We start from the raw sequence: 22,387 nt of genomic DNA on the forward strand, positions 1-22,387 counted from the left end.
ATAAGGAAAAGGTCCCTAAATGTGCACGTGAAAAAAATCAATTGACATATAAAGGAATGCCAATTAAACTCACAGGAGATCTCTCACAGGAAACTCTACAGGCAAGAAGAGAATGGAGTGACATATTCCAAATTAAAAAAAAATTTTTTGGCCTAGGATAACATATCCAGCAAAGCTTTCTTTTGTTTTTGAAAATGAAATAAAATTCTTCCACAGTAAAGAAAAGTTCAAAGAATTTGCCTCTTTCAAACCTGCCCTACAAATGATATTTCAAGATGTTCTCTTCACAGAGAAGAGGAATAGCACCCATGAAAACCAAAGGCAAATGGGAAGAACAGCCCAGTAAAAAGACAATAGAAGACTAAACCAATGAACAACCCATTCCTAAAATGACAGGACCAAAGTAACGCCCATGTATATTAATCTCTGAATGTAAATGGTTTAAGCTCAATCAAACGCCATGGATTAGTAGAGTGGATTAAAAAACAAAACCCATCTATTTAGTTTCTGGAGGAGACATACTTCACCAACAAAAATCAGCAGAAACTATATCGCATGGGTTTTGTTGTTTTCTGTTAGTTTCATCTCTTCAAAACACTTTCTTCTGATTAAGTCATTCAATGACTCGTAGATCATACAGTAGCATCATTTTCTTCAAGAAAGTTCTTGATTTTCATTTCTTCAGCTACACGTTAGTCATTTAGTAGCATGTTATTTAACTTCATGGTGCTCTTAATTTCTTTTTTATCCCTGATGTTGATTTTGTTTTGTGGTTTTTCATTTAAGGGGATGTATAGTAGCTGTGTAATGGAGACTGTCATATCTAGTAACATGTCATTTAACTTCATGGCATTGTAAATTTCTATTTTTCTCTCTATTCTTGACTTTGTATTATGACTTTTCATTTGAGGGGATGTACAGTAGCTGTGAAATGGATATTAACATCCAGATGTGAGTATACAATGTAGCTTGCATTTCTACTTCCAAAGATGGACTTACAATGAAACCGTTCACTATATCTTGACAATAGGATTCTGGACTGTCTGCCATTGTCCATGCCCACAATGATGGACATATGACTGTGTATGAAGAACTATATTTTAGTAATGTTATAGATGAACTAAATTGTGGCGAGGAAATTGGGGAGTGGATAAGAAAATGCCAGGAGCCTATGGAATTGTATCATAAGATGATAATAATAATAATACAATGTTAAAAAAAATAAAAGCACATTAGACTTACAACAGAAAAAATCCAGCTGCCACTGTGGACCTAAATTATTGGAATGATGGCACCAATATAGAGATGCTGGCATATTTTAACATTTCACTTGTAGAGGGCTGCTTTCTGGAAGGAATTATCTGCCCCTTTCTATGGATTCTGTACCAATAAAACCAATTTCTGCCTTTAGGAAACATCTGGAAATCTAAACAAAATTCATTTTCATTGCTATTTACTTGAGACAAAAATCTCCTAACACATTGGGTTATGTGAAAGCTAAACAATGGTTTTGTTTGAATGTCTACTAACCCGTCATAAGAATCTCAGCAGTTATGGGGGAAATGGTGACACTGCCATCAGGCCCGTCCCTGAGCTATGGACGTGAAGAGAGGCCTCCTCCTCACCTTTGGTCGTCGCACAGTCCACGGGGCTGTAGACGCCCTCTTTGCTGTATTCAGTTAGCTCTGCCCTCACTTTTAGACAGTAAGTAGTCGCTGGTGAGAGTTTATAAATTGTATCTCTTGGATAATCCTTTAGAATTCTTTCCTAGTATTGAAAAAGAGAAATGCCATGTCAGAATTAAGTGACCTCATTTTCTTCTCACATCAACGAGGGTGAAGTTAATGCTTACTTCTGTGCTTGAAGAGTTTTTCCAGATAACCACACGGTATACAAACCATGAGCTCTCCGTAAGCCACATTTTTGCCGTGGGAGGACTGATGCTTATTATTATTGCCTTATCTTCAGCTTCTAAGTGTACTTTCGGAGGACCAATCTGAGCTGTAAAAATGGAAACAATTCCTGTGTCACTCTGTTAACACAGTTGCAAGACTCTCACTCAACAAACAAATCCAAGCACTTCATCTGTCCCTGGCCTAGTCAAACAGAAGGATATGCTGGGGAGACTTACTTTCTGGGGGTCTGTGGCAAAAAAAACCCTCACACAAATACATGCAGTCATGTTTACTATATGGGAAACCACATTGAAAGACAGGGCAAAGAAGAGCCAGGGGTGCGTGATGGATAATGCTGCTGCCTGCATGTTCACATCCTACATGGGCATGGGTTCGAGTCCTGGCTGCTCCACTTCTGATCCTGCTCCCTGCTTAGGCCTGGGAAGAGAGGTAGAAGATGGCCCAAGAGACTGGGCCTCTGCTACCCATGTGGGACCCGGGAAGAAGCTTCTGGCTGGAGGCCCAGTGCGGCAGCAGTCATGCAGAGTGAATCAATAGATGGAGAGCTGCTCTGTTTCTCTCTATATAACTCTACCTTTCAAATAAATAATTTTTTTAAAGGTACAAAGAATAGCATTTTGTAGTTCAATTGGTTAGATAAAGTTTCTCTGAGAAAAACATTGGAGATTAGGCCTAAATAAGGAAAACTACATTCCATATCAATGAAGATTAAGTGAAAGGCCCGTAAATTAGGAACATAGTTAGCATTTGAAATATAACTTAAAACGGCATAGACAGCCAGCCAGACAGTAGAAGGGTGAGTCTGGCTGGGATAGGTGGAGACTGGATCAGATAGGGACAGCTGGGAGCCTGAAGACAGGAAGAACTCTGTAGCGCCAGGGAGCCCGAGAAGGCACTGGAGGTGGAGACTGGGACGGAATTACTCTTGGAAGCTCCCCCCTCCACTCCCAAGGAAGGAAGAGGAGCAAAGACAATCAAGTGAAAAGCCAGAGTGAGACTGGCTTTGTGTGAGACTGGTAGCAGAGGAAGTGAGAAAAGAATCAAATACTTGGACAGATTTCTTGACAGGATGTGACATGAACAAAAGAACAGGTAGCATCAGTAACTGAGGTAGGGAAAAAACTGTGGGAAGAGTAAGATTATATGGAGGGAACCAAGAGCTTTATCCAACCATTTACAATTTGACATGACATTCAATACCAATGCCAAAATTTTGGTAAGAAATGGTGAGGTACGTACACAGGGGAGAGGGGGGAATGAGGTGGGACCTTGAGTTTCTGGGGTCAAGGGCATGGAGACAGAAAGTTGTAAGAGGGCTGGAGGAATGAGAACAAACACCAGGAGAGCAGGCAGGACCAGAATGGGGAAAAGAGCCAGGGGACGGCAGGGCCTCAGAGCTTCAGGACAGGGAGTGCATGAAGGCAAAGTGGGTAACAGTCGCACGGGTGCTAGAGAGGCTGAGCAAGCAGAGGGCTGGGATTCACTGGGTATCACGGCCATGACTGTGAGGAGTTCTAGTGAAATGATGGGGGTTGAGACAGCAAAGGGAAGAATTGGAAAAGGAAGCACAGAGAGGGGATACGCCTTTTGGAATTGTGGTAAAGGATGGAGGTTCTCAAACTTTTTGGTCACAGTTACTTTTCTTTTAAAAAAAATTTTGTGAAAGGCATAGTTAGTAAGTGAACTGTAAATGGGAAGGATGAAGAGTGGGAGAAAAAGAGAGGGAAAGAAAAGGAGGTAAGAGAAGAAAAAGGAAAAGATTGGGAGGAAGGAGAGAGAGAGAGCTTCGTCTGTGAGGTCACGCTGCAAAGCCAGGGCTGGGCAAGGCTAAAGCCAGGAGCCAAGAACTGGGACTCCCATGTGGGTGGTAGGAGTCCACACACTCGGGCCATTTTCTCCTGTCTCACCAAGCACGTTAGAATGCAGCAGTATCTGAAACACAGCAGTCGGGACTCAAACTAGGATTCAGACATGATGCTGGGCTCTGCAAGCAGTGGCTTAATTCACTGCACTGTGATGCCAGCCCCCTCTCTACACTTGAAAATTACTGAGGTTCCCAGAAGCTTTTGTTCATGAAAGTGTGTGTCTTTAGGGATTTAACATGTGAAACATAACACCTTGTGACATTTGTAGTGGTTATGAATTCATTCAAAATAACAGTGATAAACCCATTACATCACAGCAAATATTTATTATAGAAAATGTAGTTTCCTTTTTTTCAGTTTCAAAGGGAGAAATGTTCTTTGGGAACAGTGAAAGTGAAGAGAAGGAAGGACGGAGACAGCACCTCTGGAGGGGATAGGGAGATGCGGTGTCCCCTGAGGGCAGAGGGACACTGGGGAGGGGCTTCAGGAAGGGTCTTAGGTTCTTAAGGGCTCCCTGACTCCTCTTTGTCTGGGTGGAAACCTGCAGAAGGCCTTCCCCATCAGTGCTCTTTAACCAGTCAGAACATGGCTGGGCATTTCCTGTGCTACCCACCTGCACACATCAGAAAAAGTAGTTTCTACATGAACAGAAACTATGGAGAGTCTAGATTCAAAAAGAAGACTGTTGGACTTCACAACCACCTGTGTACTCTGTACCCCATCGCACATTAAACAGTCTCCTTAGGAAAAATGACCTTATGGATGCAAGACGGAATCAAACAAAAAGAAGTGATCATGAAAGAAGTTTTGTTTTTACAAATACCCTGAAGGGTCTTGAGGACTGACCCTGCTTTGAGAACCATCACTACTCAGAAAGCATTGAAATGGTGCCATATCCTGAGGTGGCTGCAAGTTTAAGGGACTTTTTGTTCCTAAACCATGCACGTGAATATACTTAGAGAGTGAAGTGGTCTGGCAGTGTTTACTACAGATTCCATACACTTCAGCCAGTGATTGTGTCTTACCTTTGTGAAATGGTATAAAGGAGTCCACACTATGCCAGGCAGAAGTGCTGTTGCCTCTCTCTGCTCTTATACGGAATTTAATTTCATCAAAAACATTCACGTTGGGCAAGGAAAAGGTGCATGAGGTACCCATAATATATTGACACCCGGGCAATTCTGTCCAGTCATTCATCTCAGACCTTTAAAGCAAAACAAGCAAATGAACAAAGGAGCAAGTGTTTCAGAGCAACAGTGTCAAATACACGTCTCATTTACTGCTATGAAGCTTGTTTACATGGTTATCTCTTTACTTGAGTTAATGTTCTGTTGACATTTTAGTACATACCCTTTCACACAATTTCAGGGTTACTTGTAAAATGGAATGATTAAGACACACAGGTTTCTTTTCCCTCTGAGTATTTACTTATTTCTTTGAAAGGCAGAGTTACAGAAAGAGAGAGAGAGAGAGAGGGAGAGAGAATCAGATTTTGTGTCTGCAGGTTCACTCCCCAAATGTTTGCAAGTCAGTGCTGGGCCAGGCTGAAGGCAGGAGCCAGGAACCCCTTTAGGGTCTCCCATGTTGGGAGTAGGGGTTCAAACACCTGGGCTGTCTTCTGCTGCCCTCCCAGGACAGTAGCAGGGAGCGAGATTGGAAGTGGGAGAGTTGGGCCAGGAACCAGAGCTCATACGAGATGCCAGCACTTGCAGGCAGTGGCTTAACCCACTAGAAAACAATGCCAGCCCTACATAGTTTTTAATACAGCTCTGCCTAACAGTTTGTTCCAAGAGGATCTGAAGGAAGCAGATGGCCCATAAGGCCAAGGTAGATTTCATGCTGGTTTGGGTTACATCTTTGTGTGACTTTTGGCAAATTACTTCGTGATTCTGGGTCTTGTCTTCCTTACTGCCATCCCCACAGTGGGGTCTGACGATTGCCTTCGGAGTGCCTCCTGGGCACTCAGACCTGTCCTCAGCCACCCTCCTATTGAGGGTGGTTTCAGGGTTTCCTCGGCTTCTCCCAAACCAACCAGCTACCTCTTGGACTCTGGGATTCTTTTTCTTACACCGCCAGAATTTCAAAAAACCAGAACCAACTTAGAATCATAACAGACCTATCCCTCAATGTGCCATGGCCAATCAGAAAACATGAAATGAGTCCTCTTCTTCAAATAGATGAAGAAATCAAGGTTGGCATGGAGGGTTTAAACCAGGCTGCATCAAGGGGAAGGAGAGGCTGAAGTAAGGGCCAGAAAACACACCTGGCAGCTTCCAGCATTTTCCCCATGTGAAGCCTACTGACTGTAAACCAGCAGAAACACCATCTGCTAAGAAGGTTTTTTGTTGTTGTTTGCTTTTATATTTACTTCTATCACTAACTGCATTGAAAACAGAAAGTCTGTAGGCAACAACTGAAAGATATTAGAAACCAGAGAAGACATTTAGTGACTTTTGCATGGATCCAAGTACAAGTCTATCCTATAAAGGAAACATTAAAATATTATTAAACATGTACCGAAAATAGGGAACACTTCATTTCTGGCCAGTTTCTCTAAGCCCTTCACTTGTCTGAGGTCTCAGCTTCTAGCTGGTATTAAAAATACCTGAATTTAAACAAATGTTCCAGAAACACTGTCCCACACCAGCTGTTCTTCAACATCCAGAAACTCTTACAGTAACAGAAAGCCTTATCAAAGATTTAAACCTATTGCTTCAACCCACTTGTACTGTCATTTGTGTCTGTCCTACTGCAGGTGAAGCAGGCGCTTACTCCTTCAAAACGGTTAATGCTGGGGCTGGCGCCGGTGCAGTGGATGCCCTGTGCCACTGGCATCCCAGATGGGCGCCAATTCATGTCCTGGCTGCCCCACTTCCAATCCAGCTCCCTGCTAATGGCCTGGGAAAGCAGTGGAGGTTGATGCCAGTTCTTGGGCCCCTGCCACCCACTCTCTTATGGAGAACTAGATGAAGGTCCCACTCTGGCTTTGATATGGCCCAGCCCTGGCCATTGCAGCCATCTGAGGGGTGAACGAGCAGATTAAAGATCTCTCCCACTGTCTTTCTCCCTCTCTCTCTAATTCTCACTTTCCAATAAATAATTATTTTTTTATTTTTTAATTTATTTTTAAATTTTTTATTTATATTGTTGACAATCTTTACATAGTTAGTTACAGTAAAAAGGTTCAGGGGCTATAGGGAAGTGGGTAAGACCATTGTGTCCATATTGTTTCCCTCTTGTATCTGAGGTATAGGGGGATAGTGAGGAAGAAGCCCCACCCAGTCTCCCACCCACCCCAAGTCCCGCATGTGGGGCATGCTCTGAGATCCTTGCTCAAGTGGTCTTAATAGTTCACCAGTTATGAATCGCTGCCATTTTCGCCAGTCCCTGCTCGGTGAGGTCGTTGAAGAATCCACTGATTGTCAGAGTCTTCATTTGCCCAGTATTTCACTGCCAACATATAGCTGAGGTGGTTGATTGACTTGTTCTTTCTTCTGTCTTTTCTTGGTTAGGGTTCTGAGTCCAGCATTTCGATTGGAGAGATACCAACAGAAACTCTGAGGCATTCCCAGACCAGATTCCTGTATGTTCTAGCAAGCACAGGGCCCGGCACTGTCCTTCTCCATGATCAGCTGGTGGTTGCAATTGCTGGGTTGGTTCTGGTCTCAGTCCCGACTTGCACTGGAAACAATGGGTGCTACAGTCCAGCCTGGTTCTGCCTAGCACGTACTTGGCTCTCACATCAACTTGTTCATTCAAGAAAACTACTGCAGTGATATCTATGTTTCTATGTTCTAAAAAGAAAGAACCCTAAACTTCACCTCAGTAGGCTGGAAGATGATATAATTTCAAAGATAATGTACTATTCATTTTGTAAACCATTAATTCCAAGGTGGGTGTTTGGCTTAGCAGTTAAGTCTTTGGTTTCACCCAGTTACCTTTCTCTTTCCTGTTCAATGAAATATTCTAGCACTCCAAGGAGTGCTCAGCACAAAATTGACTCATCAGAGGTTGAATGGAAGATTGAAAGCTACATGAAGCACACAGTGATGACAGTTCTTATATACGCATCACGAACACCGATGTTCCTTAGGCTTGGCAGTTGTACCTATTTCTTCATCTATGTATCACTACCAGCGATGTATGCCCTAAGCTCTCACGGATACTGTATTTAAAGACATTTGTCTGCTGCTGTCTTTTTTCTGAAGATTTATTTAATTATATTGTAAAGTCAGATAAATAGAAAGAAGCAGAGACAGAGAGGAAGATCTTCTGTCTGTTGGTTCACACCCCAAGTGGCCACAATGGCTGGAGTTGAGCCGATCTGGAGCCAGGAGCCCAGAGCCTCTTCTGCATCTTCCAAGTGGGTGCAGAGTCCAAGGCTTTGGACTGTCCTTGACTGCTTTCCCAGGCCACAGGCACAGAGTTGAATGGGAAGCGGGGCTGCCAGGATTCGTATCGGCACTCATATGGTATCCCAGTGCATGCAATGTGAACTTTAGCTGTAGGCTACTGTGCCCAGCCCCGTGCTGCTGTTTTGAATTACACTTCAACGAACCCCTCACTCTCCTCAGGAATTATATGCAATCACCAATACTCCCTCACTCTCCTCAGGACCTCACAATCACCCACACTCCCTCACTCTCCTCAGGACCTCACATACAATCACCCCACACTCAGTACAGCTTCTGAGATGCTTTACTGTTTGGGTGCCCCATTCCACAGTGCCTCGAGAAGTCTTGGTTTACACACATTCCAGCTCATTTAATATTATGGGCCTCTTCTCACTCTCAGACGTATCCTGGTTTGGATGCTAAACTCTAGATGGCCTTCCGGGTTATCACCTCTACTTAACAAGTAAGGGGCTGAGACACGGAGTCACTACCACTGGATGGATTTTAACACAGGCACCCTGCCTCACTGCACTTAATGCTACACTGCCTTCTCGGCAAGGCTAACAGAACAGAACAGAGTAAGAACAATAATGCTACTGACTAATAACACAGGAGGAACAAGAGTACCAGAGCACGTGCTCTCTGTGTTTAGGATAATGATAACTATCAGGGCTCATGAAGTAATCCCCATTTACCCATACCAGTTGTTTAAGGAGAGTAATTCCAGACCTGGCATGGTGGCCTAGCGCTGCGTGGGGAGCTGCAGATGGCCCAGAGAAGAGTCTGGGGACATACTGGAATAGGGGTTACCAAGGGCTTGTTGGACAGATGTGGAATGACAGCTGGGAGCTTCCATGGACCAGGCCACTATACCTGCAGGTGACTGAAGGAGCTGAGATGAGGTGGTTCAGAAAGTAGAATCCAGGTGGCATGTCTGGGTAAGGTCAAGGAACCCGCCCATGTGTGTGATCTGGGTTGGGATAGGTTACAGTGCTCACTGGTGCATGTGGAAGTCGTGCTGGGGCTGAGGGGCAGGCTGGGCAGAGCTGGTCTGCAGTAGTCACTGGCAAGTGTTGGGGCAGGAGGTAGGCCATGTCAGGATGGGCCACAGTACCCACCAGCATGTGGGAGAACTGGGGCTGAGGGGCAGGTCTGGCAAGAGATTTGTGGCCTCGTCTGATGGATGCAGCAATGACAGGTGTTCAGTGAGAGCTGGGGTTGGTGGCAGGCTGAGCCAGGCTGCAGCCAGGCTGCTGCATGCAAGAACTAGGTCAAGGAGCAGGCTAGGCTGGGGGAGGCCACAGTACCCACACATACACATGCAAAGGCTGGGATTGGGGGCTGGAGGCTGGGCTAGGCTGCTACACCTGCTGGCATGCGCAGAAACTGGGAATGAGAGTGGGTCTAGTGAGGACAATTGGGGGTCACTCCAACTAGGCTGCAGCACCTGCTGGCTCGTGTGAAAGATGAGGTCTGACCAGGTAACTGCAACCACCGGCATGTGCACTGGCTGGTGGAGGAGACAGACTGAACCTGACTCTGAGCTAGCTGGGGCACACAAGAGCCAAGTCTGAGGACTTCCCAGGCAAGATGTCTTGCAGCACTCCCCAGCCAGACACTGCACTCAAATCACAGGCTCAGCAAATCACAAGGATATGTGGTCCAACCTTGCTGTGCATGTTTCAGGACCAGGCCTCCTCAGTTGTTGGTGCCTGTGCATTAGAGAGCATACCCAGATGCACGTGAAAGACAAGCCAGCCAGCTCAACTAAGCCAACAGAAGACATCATGCACCTCCTCAAAAGATGGAAAGCAGAACATGTTAAACAACTCTCCTGGCCAAGCTTTGCAGCAAGCATCTAGGTCTGTGGATGCACTGAGGTAGAGCTGGTCAGCCGACACACCCCCACACACCTTGGAAGGATTTTCTCAACCCTGGGGCAACAAAGTAGACAACATCTCAGAACCATGACCATTGAAATATGGTCCTTGGAATATTCATGTCCACACGGGGATCTCTAAGGTAACATTAAAAAACTGTCTCCATCCCCAGACACTGACTCAGCATGACAGCAAGGAATGAATCTCCCCCAACCCTCCCCCTGTGGATACCAAAGGCAGACACACACACACACACACACACACACACACACACACACACACACAGGAAATGAAACTTTTATCTGCACACCTTGACCCTGCCCACCCTAATCAGAAGCCCACAAAGCTATGCCTCCCTCTCTGTAATCAATATTAAAAATAAAACAAAAATCATTCCAAACAAACAAACAAGGAAACAAACAAGAAGAAATCCTGAGCATAGGTGGCCCACAGCTATTCCAAGACCTCAGCTAGCCTTTGTTCATATTCTCCCACATCTTGCAGATATGTTCCACTTCAGACTGCAGTATATACCAACAGTGAATGAGGCTCAACATCCAGAGAGGAAGGGGAAAGGCTGTGGATTAGAAAGCAGTCTACTAGGCCTGATGAGAGAGCCTTGTGGTTAATCCTCGCCTTGCGTGCACCAGGATCACATATGGGTGCCCCTTTGTGTCCCGACTGCTCCACTTCCCATCCAGGTCCTTGCTTGTGGTCTGGGAAGGCAGTAGAAGACGGACCAAAGGTTTGGGACCCTGCACCCGTGTGGGAGACCCAGAAGAAGCTTCTGGTGCAGGGCTTTGATCTAACTCAGCTAAGTCACTGTGGTCACCTGAAGAATGAACCAGTGGATGGAAGATCTCTCTCTATAGCTCTCTCTGTCTTTCTAACTCTGCCTTCCAACTACATACATACATACATAGATAAATGTCACAAAAAAAGAGATGAATTTGACTGGGTCTGTTTGTAAAAATGATGTTATAAACACAACATAAAGTAAACATAACATTTCTTAGAAATAGCAAAACCAAATATTTCCCAAATCTACAAAGCACTATGATGACAGTATCCTAAGGGTTATTCAGATCATTCTGGCACATGAATGAGCAGTTACCTACGTTTGATAATCTGCTGAAAAAGTCACGTTTGGGATGGCCTCGTTGCTCCTGTTCCACTTCAGGGTAAAGTTGTCATCTATGATGTAAACTTGTACATGGTGGGGAGATTCCAGCTGATGTTCATCTACAGGGATGGAAAGATGAAAATCATTATATATACACTGTAGAACTATTTTTAAGAATGTTACTCTTGGGCCCAGTGCAATGGCTCAGTTGGCTAGTGCCCTTACAAGCACTGGGATCCCATATGGGTGTCAGTTAGTGTCCCAGCTGTTCCACTTCCCAGCCTGCTCTGCTCCCTGGTTGTGGCCTGGGAAAGCAGTCGAGGATGGCTCAAAGCCTTGGGACCCTGCACCTACATGGGAGACCCGGAAGAAGCTCCTGGCTTTGGATCAGCTCAGCTCTGGTGTTGTAGTCATTTGGGAAGTGAACCAGCAGATGGAAGATCTTTCTCTGCCTTTCCTTCCCTCTGGAATCTGCCTTTCCAATTAAATTTAAATATTTATTTAAAAGAATGTTACACTTAATAGATACACTTACTTACATCAAAGTATATTTTCAAAGACTAACAAATGCTGTCTCTACAGGGAGCCAAACTGCACCTCAGCATTGACAGAACTGATCAAAAGTTAAGTTTTTTCTTCTACAAAGAAAGTTGTCTTGGGGCCAGTCAATGGGCTAATCCTCCCCCTGCAAGTGCCAGCATCCCATATGGATACCAATTCTTGTCCTGGCTGTTGCAGTTCTGATCTAGCTCCCTGCTTGTGACCTGGAAAGGCAATGGAGGATGGTTCAAATCCTTGGGATCCTGCACCCACATGGGAGAACTAGAAGGATGTCTTGACTCCTAGTTTTGGATTGGCGTTAACTCCAGCTGTTGTATCCATTTGGGGAGTGTACCAGTAGATGAAAGTTCTTCTTTCTCTTTCTGTAAAATTTGCCTTTGAGAAAAAATAAATAAATATTTTTTTTAAATTAAAGAAACTGTATTTTAACCAAAGGGGAAGAAAAACCTGTCTTTATAAAAAACTTGAATTTTCCTTTGATCTCTGGCATGTTACTGACACATAGTTCAACTGTGCAACAGTCTGAGTTTGGCTTCATAATCAATTTTGAGTGATGTTTCTTATACTCTGATAGATAACCAAACAGATGTGGTTTCCAACTGGACAGGAGCAGGAACGACTGTGTCAGCCACGTCCTTCAGGAACACCGAAAAGGACTTGGTGGAGTTGAATTATTTATCTGTATGGACTGCAAGTACCTTGTAAGCCACAGCAATACCTGGATCTCTCATGTGGGCAGCATGAACTCAAGTATGTCAGCCATCAGCTTGCTATCTCCAAGTACATCAGCTGGAAGCCGGAAGTCAAGCACAGCAGCCAGGACAGGAACCAGGCACTACTGCATCAGATGTGGTGCAAGTCCCAAGCGGCAGCTTAACTTCCTGCCATTGTTTGGGCAACTTAAGACAACTATTCTAAAGTCTTTCCCTAATCGGTGAGCCATTAAAGTCTTTTTCAGAGTGAATTTATAATTTTCTCTCACTGTTTTGTTCTTTTTCCCCTTTAAATGGGTGCTCCTTCCTATTTTCTGTGTGTGTCTTATGATCTAATAATGTACTCCAGAGATCAGATTCTCCCTCTTCCCCATAGGTTGCTGGGTTTTCTTTTGTGTTAATATGATTAATTTTAAAGACTACTGTAAGCTGTCAGTGCCAAGTAACTGGTTTGAAGTGTAAACTCTGTAGTCTCTTCTGAGTCCCGCCCTGAGTATGCCCCATCACTTTCTAATTTTCTCTGCATAAGCAGTTGTTCTTCAAATCTGAAATGTCTGGGTCCATAATGAAAAAGAAGGAGAATCAAGATGGCAGCACAGTGTAAGGACACGTTTAAATGATGGAGAAACATTACCCAGTGTGAAGCAGAGAGGGCACTTTCCAGGAACCAGGAGAAGAGAAAACAACAGCAGTGGGGTTACGGAGTCTGACAGACACTGAAAGCAGCAGATACTACGGTTCGGTATTGCAATGACCTATACCCCAGCAGCATTCAGTGAATGGTCATATGAACTCCAGCAGCAGCCAGAACTCCACCAACAACAAGGTGGGAAGGGTTTCACTGGAAGCTCAGGAGGTAAACCCAGACAAAAAACCATGCATCTCGCCGGTTTGTTTTATTTAACCAGGGGTAGAGAGAGAGAGAGGCAGGTCCCAAATGGGCACTGGGGAAATAGGATGGATTTCAAAGCGCAGTCCATGCCCTAGAGCTATATCGGGCACCATTTTGTTTAAAGAGGCAAAGGCTATGGAACACTACAGTGTATGCACTGAGCTGAGAATGAACTCATTTCGGGGTCAGTGAATTAGAACAATGTGGCATCCTACAGATTCCACCAAAGACAGTTATGGGTATCCCTCAGACCTGAAGGCCAGCAAAAGTCTAGTAGTGGCACATCGGGTGCAATTTTGTATTGTATGACAAAGATTTTAAGATTGTAAAGGACAACAGTGAGTTGTGCACAGAGCAGAGAGTGAAACTCACTGAGCTCAGTACATTGTGCTGGTCTCGCAGGAAAATAATACCCACTATGGCATCATACAGGTCAAAATAGGTCCATGTAGCACCCAGACCTAATGGCCAACAGGTTCCTGCAAGATCAGCACCACCAACACCCTAGCTATATAGGATACCTGTTGGCTCCCTAAACCTGGGTCCTGCTCCAACCAGAAGTGCGAGAAAGGTTGCAGAGACAATGGTGCAGCCTCAGCACAGTTTCACAGGAGGTGGAGACTGTTGAACCAGGAGCTGGGGCTATGGAGAGCACAGTGGAAATCTAACATAAGAACCCAGACCTGAAACTCTTGGAGGGAGTGGCACCAGAGGTTGCAAACAAAAAGCCATGTACCAACTGCAATAAGTAAAATCAAACTGTAGACTTGCGGGTGACAGAGGTTAGAAACCTGCCCCAAGGAGAAGACTCTGCTAACCAGAAGTACAATGACCAAGAGCAAAAGAAGAGACAAAGGCACAATGAATATTACTGAAGACTTCCCTGCAAAGGAGCAAAACCCTATGCCAACCTCAGAGTTAACTGAGGAAGACATCGAGAAAATGGGGCACACAGAATTCATAAGACTCATTTTAAAGCTTCTGATCAACAATGAGAAGCACATACAAGAGGTCAAAGAATTTAAGGAAGCAATAAAGCAAATCAAGGCTGATATGTCAGAAATTAAGAACACAGTAGAGCAAATTAAAAGCACAATGGAGAGTCTCCAAAATAGAATGAAGCAAGCAGAAGAAAAGAATCTCAGAATTGGAAGATATTTCCTGTCATCAGGGGGAAGCAAACAAAAAGCTGGAAGCAGAGCTGGATCAGGCCAAAAAAAGGATTCAAGAATTGAAAGACACTATTAAGAGGCCAAATATAAGAGTTATGGGAGTCCCAGAAGGTGCAGAAAGAGAAGCTGAGTTTGCAAATGTATTTAATGAAATAATAAAGGAAAATGTCCCTAATCTAGAGAAAGAATTGGGAAACAAGATCCAGGAGGGGCACAGAACTCCCAACAGGCTTGATCAAAAGCGATCTTCACCAAGACACATGCTCTTCAAGCTCCCTTCAATTGAACATAAGGAAAAGATCCCTAAATGTGCACATGAAAAAAATCAATTGACATATAAAGGAATGCCAATTAAACTCACAGGAGATCTCTCACAGGAAACTCTACAGGCAAGAAGAGAATGGAGTGACATATTCCATATTAAAAAAAAAATTTTTGGCCTAGGATAACATATCCAGCAAAGCTTTCTTTTGTTTTTGAAAATGAAATAAAATTCTTCCACAGTAAAGTTCAAAGAATTTGCCTCTTTCAAACCTGTGTTCTCTTCACAGAGAAGAGGAATAGCACCCATGAAAACCAAAGGCAAATGGGAAGAACAGCCCAGTAAAAAGACAATAGAAGACTAAACCAATGAACAACCCATTCCTAAAATGACAGGACCAAAGTAACGCCCATGTATATTAATCTCTGAATGTAAATGGTTTAAGCTCAATCAAACGCCATGGATTAGTAGAGTGGATTAAAAAACAAAACCCATCTATTTAGTTTCTGGAGGAGACATACTTCACCAACAAAAATCAGCAGAAACTATATCGCATGGGTTTTGTTGTTTTCTGTTAGTTTCATCTCTTCAAAACACTTTCTTCTGATTAAGTCATTCAATGACTCGTAGATCATACAGTAGCATCATTTTCTTCAAGAAAGTTCTTGATTTTCATTTCTTCAGCTACACATTAATCATTTAGTAGCATGTTATTTAAGTTCATGGTGTTCTTAATTTCTTTTTTATCCCTGATGTTGATTTTGTTTTGTGGTTTTTCATTTAAGGGGATGTATAGTAGCTGTGTAATGGAGACTGTCATATCTAGTAACATGTCATTTAACTTCATGGCATTGTAAATTTCTATTTTTCTCTCTATTCTTGACTTTGTATTATGACTTTTCATTTGAGGGGATGTACAGTAGCTGTGAAATGGATATTAACATCCAGATGTGAGTATACAATGTAGCTTGCATTTCTACTTCCAGACAAAGATGGACTTACAATGAAACCGTTCACTATATCTTGACAATAGGATTCTGGACTGTCTGCCATTGTCCATGCCCACAATGATGGACATATGACTGTGTATGAAGAACTATATTTTAGTAATGTTATAGATGAACTAAATTGTGGCGAGGAAATTGGGGAGTGGATAAGAAAATGCCAGGAGCCTATGGAATTGTATCATAAGATGATAATAATAATAATACAATGTTAAAAAAAATAAAAGCACATTAGACTTACAACAGAAAAAATCCAGCTGCCACTGTGGACCTAAATTATTGGAATGATGGCACCAATATAGAGATGCTGGCATATTTTAACATTTCACTTGTAGAGGGCTGCTTTCTGGAAGGAATTATCTGCCCCTTTCTATGGATTCTGTACCAATAAAACCAATTTCTGCCTTTAGGAAACATCTGGAAATCTAAACAAAATTCATTTTCATTGCTATTTACTTGAGACAAAAATCTCCTAACACATTGGGTTATGTGCAAGCTAAACAATGGTTTTGTTTGAATGTCTACTAACCCGTCATAAGAATCTCAGCAGTTATGGGGGAAATGGTGACACTGCCATCAGGCCCGTCCCTGAGCTATGGACGTGAAGAGAGGCCTCCTCCTCACCTTTGGTCGTCGCACAGTCCACGGGGCTGTAGACGCCCTCTCTGCTGTATTCAGTTAGCTCTACCCTCACTTTTAGACAGTAAGTAGAATACAGTGGAGAGTCTCCATAATAGAATGAAGGATGCAAAAGAAAGAATCTCAAAATTAGAGGATATTTGCCGTCTTCAAGGGGAAACAAACAAAAAGCTGGAAGCAGAACTGGATCAATCTAAAAAAAGTATTTTCATAGAAAGAGAATTGTAGACACTATTAGAAAGCCAAATATAAGAATTATAGGAGTTCCAGAAGAGAAAATGGGATTAAAGGTGTATTCAATGAAATAATAAGGGAAAATTTCCTTAATCTAGAGAAAGAATTGGGAAACAACATCCAAGAGGAGCATAAAACTCCCATCAGGGTTGACCAAAAACGATATTCACCACAACACATGATAGTCAAGCTCTCTTCAATCTAACATAAGGAAAAGATCCTTGGATGTGCTCGTGAGAAAAAAAATCAATTGACATATAAAGGAATGGCAACTAAACTTACAGGAGACCTCTCACAGCAGACTCTACAGGGCAAAAGAGAATGGAGTGACATATTCTAAATTCTAAAGGCAAAAAATTGTTGGCCCAGGACAACGTACTCAGCAAAACTTTCCTTTGTCTTTGAAAATGAAATAAAATTTGTCCACAGTAAAGAAACATTCAAAGAATTTGCCTCTTCTAAATCTACCCTACAATGGATACTTAAAGATGTTCTCTTCACAGAGAAGAGGAATAGCACCCACCAAAACCAAAGGTAAATGTGAAAAACATCCCAGCAAAGTAACAAGAAAAGACTAAATCAATAAACAACCCATTGCTAAAATGACAGGACCTAATCGTACCACCCATACATATTAACCTTGAATGTAAATGGCTTAAGCTCATCAAACAAACAATGTAGGTAAGTAGATTGTATTAAAAAAACAAAACCCATCTATTTGTTGCCTACAGGAGACATATCTCACCAACAAAGATCAGTGGAAACTATATCACATGGAGTTTGATTTTTTTGTTAGTTTCATCTCTCCAAAACACTTTTTTTTTTTGTCAAATTCAATCACTCATAGATCACACAGTAGCATCATTTTCTTCAAGAAGGCTGATTTTCCTTTTTTATTTCTTCCACATTAGTCATTCAGTAGCATATTATTAAACTTCATGGTATTAATTTCTTTTCCTGTTGGTGATTTTGTTTTGTGGCTTTTCATTTAAGGGGATGTATGGTAATTGTGTAATGGAGACTATCATATCTAGTAGCATTTTGCTTAACTTCATGGCACTGTAAATTTCAATTTTTCTTGTTGTTGTTGATTTTGTATTGTGGCTCTTCATTTAAGCAGATGTATAGTAACTGTAATGGAGATTACCATATTCAGATGTGAGGATACACTGTAGTATGCATTTTTACTTCCAGACTAAACATGGACTCCAAATGAAACTGTTTACTATATCTTGACAATAGGATGTTGGACTCTCTGCCATTGTCCATGCCTGCAATGATGGATATATGACTGTTTATGAACAACTATACTATAGTAATAATACAGGGGAACTCAGTGATGGGGGAGGGAATTGGGAAGGGTATAAGGGAAATCTCAGGATCTATAGAATTGTATCATAACATGATAATAATAATGATTTAAAAATGAAACAGAAGAAAAATGAAGAGATAGGAGGGAAGGGGGAGAAAGGCTGTCAGACCTTCAGATCTCCTAGAAGTCACCTAGTGGGGGGGAAGAGCTCCCAGCAAAAGGGGGTGGGAGGGGCAAGTGACAACAGCCAGAAGCAGCAATCATTACTCCCAGACACTTAGATAATGGGCGTGTCGCTGCCTACCTGGCTCCTGTGAGCTGAGATAGATCCCTCCAGGAATCATTGCAGGAAGGCCTACCCAGAGCCAGAAAGCGGGAGACAGGAAGCCACCACTGTGCTAAGGGCTGAAGTTGACCACAAATAAGTACAGTTTACTGACAAAGCCCTTCCTTGGGGTTAGAAACCTTCAATAAAGTTCTCAGTTACATTGGGCAGACCCTTCTGCCAAGGCAGCTAGGGTCTAGGTGGGAGATACTCCACATGTTCCTTATCCTGCCAGATTCCTGGGATCTACAAAAATGATGTATTTTTAAAAGTGCTGCCTCTTGGTGTTGAGCACAAACTTCCACCCATTTTTCAAGTTGCTGAAGGGTAGTGGCTATTGAACCTTGGATTTCATTGCAATTCTTAAGAGTACTATTCGTTAGAATGCTGCATCCAGCAAACTTAAACTTCACAAAGGCTCTGTCATTCATTTTGACAAGCTCAAACTCTGAAAGATAAGCTTTTAAATTTATCTCTGGCTCCTGAATATTTCTAGCTTTTGACTTCTGCCTCAGGACAACCACCATGCCTCTAAAAAGACTTCTCTACCCCAGCATCCCTTGTCCAGATCTTTCTTTATAGGGATGGTTTCTTCTACTTTCTAATTGGATACTTGGTGTGGGGTGCCAGGTAGGAAGGCAGAAATTAGCGGATGTGTGTGAGAGAGGCCTGAGGAAAGCAAGGCATCAGGGCAGGAAGCCTTGGAAGCAGCCCAGTATTTCCCATGGCCAAGTTCTGCCCACAACCCGGTAACTTAAAGAGATGGTCCCAGTCTTCCCCCACATGGAAGAAGGTACCCGAACGGAGTCCTCTCTCCCTTGGGCCAATGGGCTACCCAGTCTACACGACAGGAAATAAACTCTTGGGAGGAACTTCACCTATTTCTCCTTTGTCCAGGAGAAGAGGGAAGAAGGAAGGAGACAGACAGGCAGCACTGGACCCCTTGCCTTGAAAGCCCTGGTCTGAATACAGACTGCGCTCAGTCTCCCCTGAGATGCCCCACGGCCTGTCCAACAAGGTGTATTGCAGCACTCAGCTTTCTCAGTTCTTTGTTGAGATGACACGGAGATACCTGGCTTGCCAGCTATGTTCTCCTCACTGAACTATGTGACCTTGCTGACCCCAGTGTGAAAGGCCAGACACACTTCTCAAATTCCATCTGTCTGAAGAGGTGTTGGCCCATTCTGACAGGGAGTAACTGTCTCACGAATGAATTCTTTCCTTTGCTAAGACAAGAACCTCCCTTTCACACATTTCCACCAATCGGGGCAAAGGAGGAATACCTGAGAAAGGGGTTTCTGGAAAAAAATAATAAACTTGAGGCGTTCATTAAGTCTTCCTCCCCTCAGCATTTTGTTTCATATTCCAATCCGCTGAATCTTTATGCCCGAACAAGACGACATCCCCTTGTTTTCCTAGCCCAATATGCATTCTGCTTGATATAACCTTCGCCTCCTTACATAAAAGTATGTGAGCTAAAACTGGCCTGCCTCACTGACTCTGCTATGCATACAGGAAGCCCCTGAGAAGCAGACTTGTTAGCAGCGCCTTTGGAGAGTGTGGGCAGGAGGGTTTAACACCTGGAAGGTGTTTGGTGACCTTACTGCTCTTTGACAAAAAGGGGCCCATTTTGGTTGGCAGACAGCCACATTTGTCTGGCTACAGGACACAGGGGACCTCTGGTCTTGTGGCACCCTCACCACACTTGTGTGGATCTCCAACAAACTGCACTTTCTCCAGTATTCGATCTGCCTGCTTCCTTGCCTGTCTTTTGGCACCCTTTACGTCTGCTGCTCATTTTTCTTAACTGTGTTTTCCTGGAATACATCCCATGTGTTGGGATTTACAGGTTTTATGCAGCCAAAGGGAAGCAGTTGGGCTAATAGGGATCAACAAAGATCTGATTGCATGCGCAACATTTATAATATGCTGTCTAGAATAATCAAATCTGGTGATTCTGTGTCTTGAGATACAGGAAATTGGATGAGGCAGAGCCAAGGGATTTCCACAAGGATGCAATCCTTCAAAGTGCTCAAGAAATGAGATTTTGGAGCGAGGCATTTGGAATTTGGGAAATCAACAAATAAGTGAGAGACAGGCACTTGGAAATAGAGTTATTCATCTGTATGTAGTTCTCACATGCTTCACTGCATTATATTACATTAGCAATATCCTTCTAACAGTTCATGTCACCTCTTAAACACAGAAGGTGTATAGATGGTGTTTAATTGAACAAACACTCTTCTGGCTGTTTGCAACCTTTTGTATGTATGCTGATAATATGCAAGCGTTTACTATCTTTTCAGGGCTGATGTAAATCTAAACACATACAGCCACATACATACGGATATATTTTCCTGCCCTGTTTGATAGCCTTCTAAGTCTAGGGTCCAAAAGCTAATTTACCAGGTTAAAACTATTAGCATTTTTGTGACTTTTGATAGGCAGAACAACATTTCAATCTTAAGTTTGGCTTTACATTTCATTTACTTATGAATGTTACTATTCTTCTGGGAAAAAATAGTAAATTGAAAGATAAGGGATCAAGAGGCCCTTAGCACAGGGGTGGGGAAATAAGGATTTAAATTCTTACGGCAACAGTTTGATCTGGCTGAGTCCCAAGGCTCCGAAGCCAGATTTTTAGGGTTCCATTTTTCGATTCAGCCAAGGGCCACTTATGTGGCTTTAGGTGAAGTCATAAAATCTGAGTGTCTTGGTCCCCTCTTGTCTACAGTGGTTGTGAAACCTTAATGAATGTGTATGGTTTCCTTATCGTTAAAGCAGGACACTAACTGAACATATACCAACGAACAACTAGAGTTAAAGCTCAAGACAGGCTAACTGCCTGGTAATGTCGCTTCATTAGTTCTCCTGCACATCCCCCTGCGATGTCAGTGTTATATCAGAATTCTGCTGCAATTTATTTTTCAACCTTAAGGCAAAACGAGAATTTCACACACCAAAGGCTGCAAGGACACGACCAAAGAGCACTGGGACATTAAGCACATTCCCTGCTCCCCGAAAGGAGGGAAGTAGGGTATCAGGTATGACCCACCGCACAGGTGCAGGGGTTGCCTCACAGACACCCGTGTGGAAGTTACTGGCAGCTCAGTGACCTGCAGTCCTGGTGGGCTGGGACTGGACACGAACTTCCCCAGGGGCCCCTCCCCGTGCCCAGGTCTGAATGCAGGGAGAGTTGGCGGTTCCCCTCCTGCCTCAGGGTTACAGGGTGAAGAGTGGCAACCAAAGAGAGCAGGCGGCTCCCTCTGGGTTTATCCTCTCAATTAGTAAGTATTCAGGGCGGACAAACCCTTGCAGCACCCACCCCTTTCCTCCCCCAAGGCACTGGGCAACTGTCCACTACCCCGAAGGAACGCCTTGTTTTCATCAAAACGGGCCAGTGGAGCTGAAAGATGACTTGAAGCTCTCGCAAGGGGCTCCAGGCCCAGGACGACGCCCCAGGACGCCGTGGGTATCAACTGAACCCCTCTTTGTCCGCTCGGATGTGGAAGCCAGGCGTGCACTGCGGCCCACGCGAGCAGAAAGGCCGCCCAGGGAACACGTCTGTCCCCACCGCCACCGCCATCGGCCGAGGCCTCTGCCGCTCCCGTCCCAAGCCCAAACCTCCCGGCTCGTGCCCACCTGCGGCTGCGGGCGACACCCACGGTGTCCCGACGACCAGCACCAGCGTCGTGGCGCCGAGGAGGGGGAGCATCGTCCGCCAGCCGCCACCGGCACCGCCGGTCACATCCTCGGTCACCTCAGGCCGACCGTGGGGAGACATGAGCACAAGCAGCCATCCCAGGCAACGCTGGGGCGCTCACAGGCCTAGCCGGCTCTGGTGCTTCCTCTCTGAGCATCCTGCCGCCTAGACCCCGCCGCCCACCGCTCCCGAGGCCACGCCCCTGGCGAGCGTTCCGCCACGCCTCAAAGCACAACAGCCCTGAGCGCTCTGCTCCACCCGTTTTGCCCCTCAGGGGCCGCGCCCTCAGCGCCAACTCCCCATCCCCAGGGAGGGCCCATACGGTCCGAAACCCCACCCTGACAGCACTGCGCCCCGCCCCCACGAAAGCCCCAGACTCAGAGAACTTTCCT

General features: G+C 44.2%; 1 protein-coding gene across 2 annotated transcripts in view; it reads right to left on the reverse strand.

Annotated features, from left to right (window-relative positions):
• LOC131479902 (interferon alpha/beta receptor 1-like) overlaps positions 1–22,115 on the reverse strand; it is a 34,164-nt gene extending 12,049 nt beyond the window's left edge. For both annotated transcript variants that reach the window (XM_058661698.1, XM_058661697.1), the window contains exons 1-5: positions 21,935–22,115; positions 11,174–11,297; positions 4,807–4,985; positions 1,853–2,001; positions 1,626–1,767 (exon numbers count right to left, since the gene is read on the reverse strand). In XM_058661698.1, the coding sequence (XP_058517681.1) occupies positions 1,626–1,767; positions 1,853–2,001; positions 4,807–4,985; positions 11,174–11,297; positions 21,935–22,076 (736 nt within the window). In that variant the 5' untranslated portion in view covers positions 22,077–22,115. The remainder of the gene's footprint in view (positions 1–1,625; positions 1,768–1,852; positions 2,002–4,806; positions 4,986–11,173; positions 11,298–21,934) is intronic.
• Between the last annotated feature and the right edge of the window lie 272 nt (positions 22,116–22,387).

Source organism: Ochotona princeps, chromosome 3 (genome assembly GCF_030435755.1).
Source record: "Ochotona princeps isolate mOchPri1 chromosome 3, mOchPri1.hap1, whole genome shotgun sequence".
Taxonomy (NCBI): domain Eukaryota; kingdom Metazoa; phylum Chordata; class Mammalia; order Lagomorpha; family Ochotonidae; genus Ochotona; species Ochotona princeps.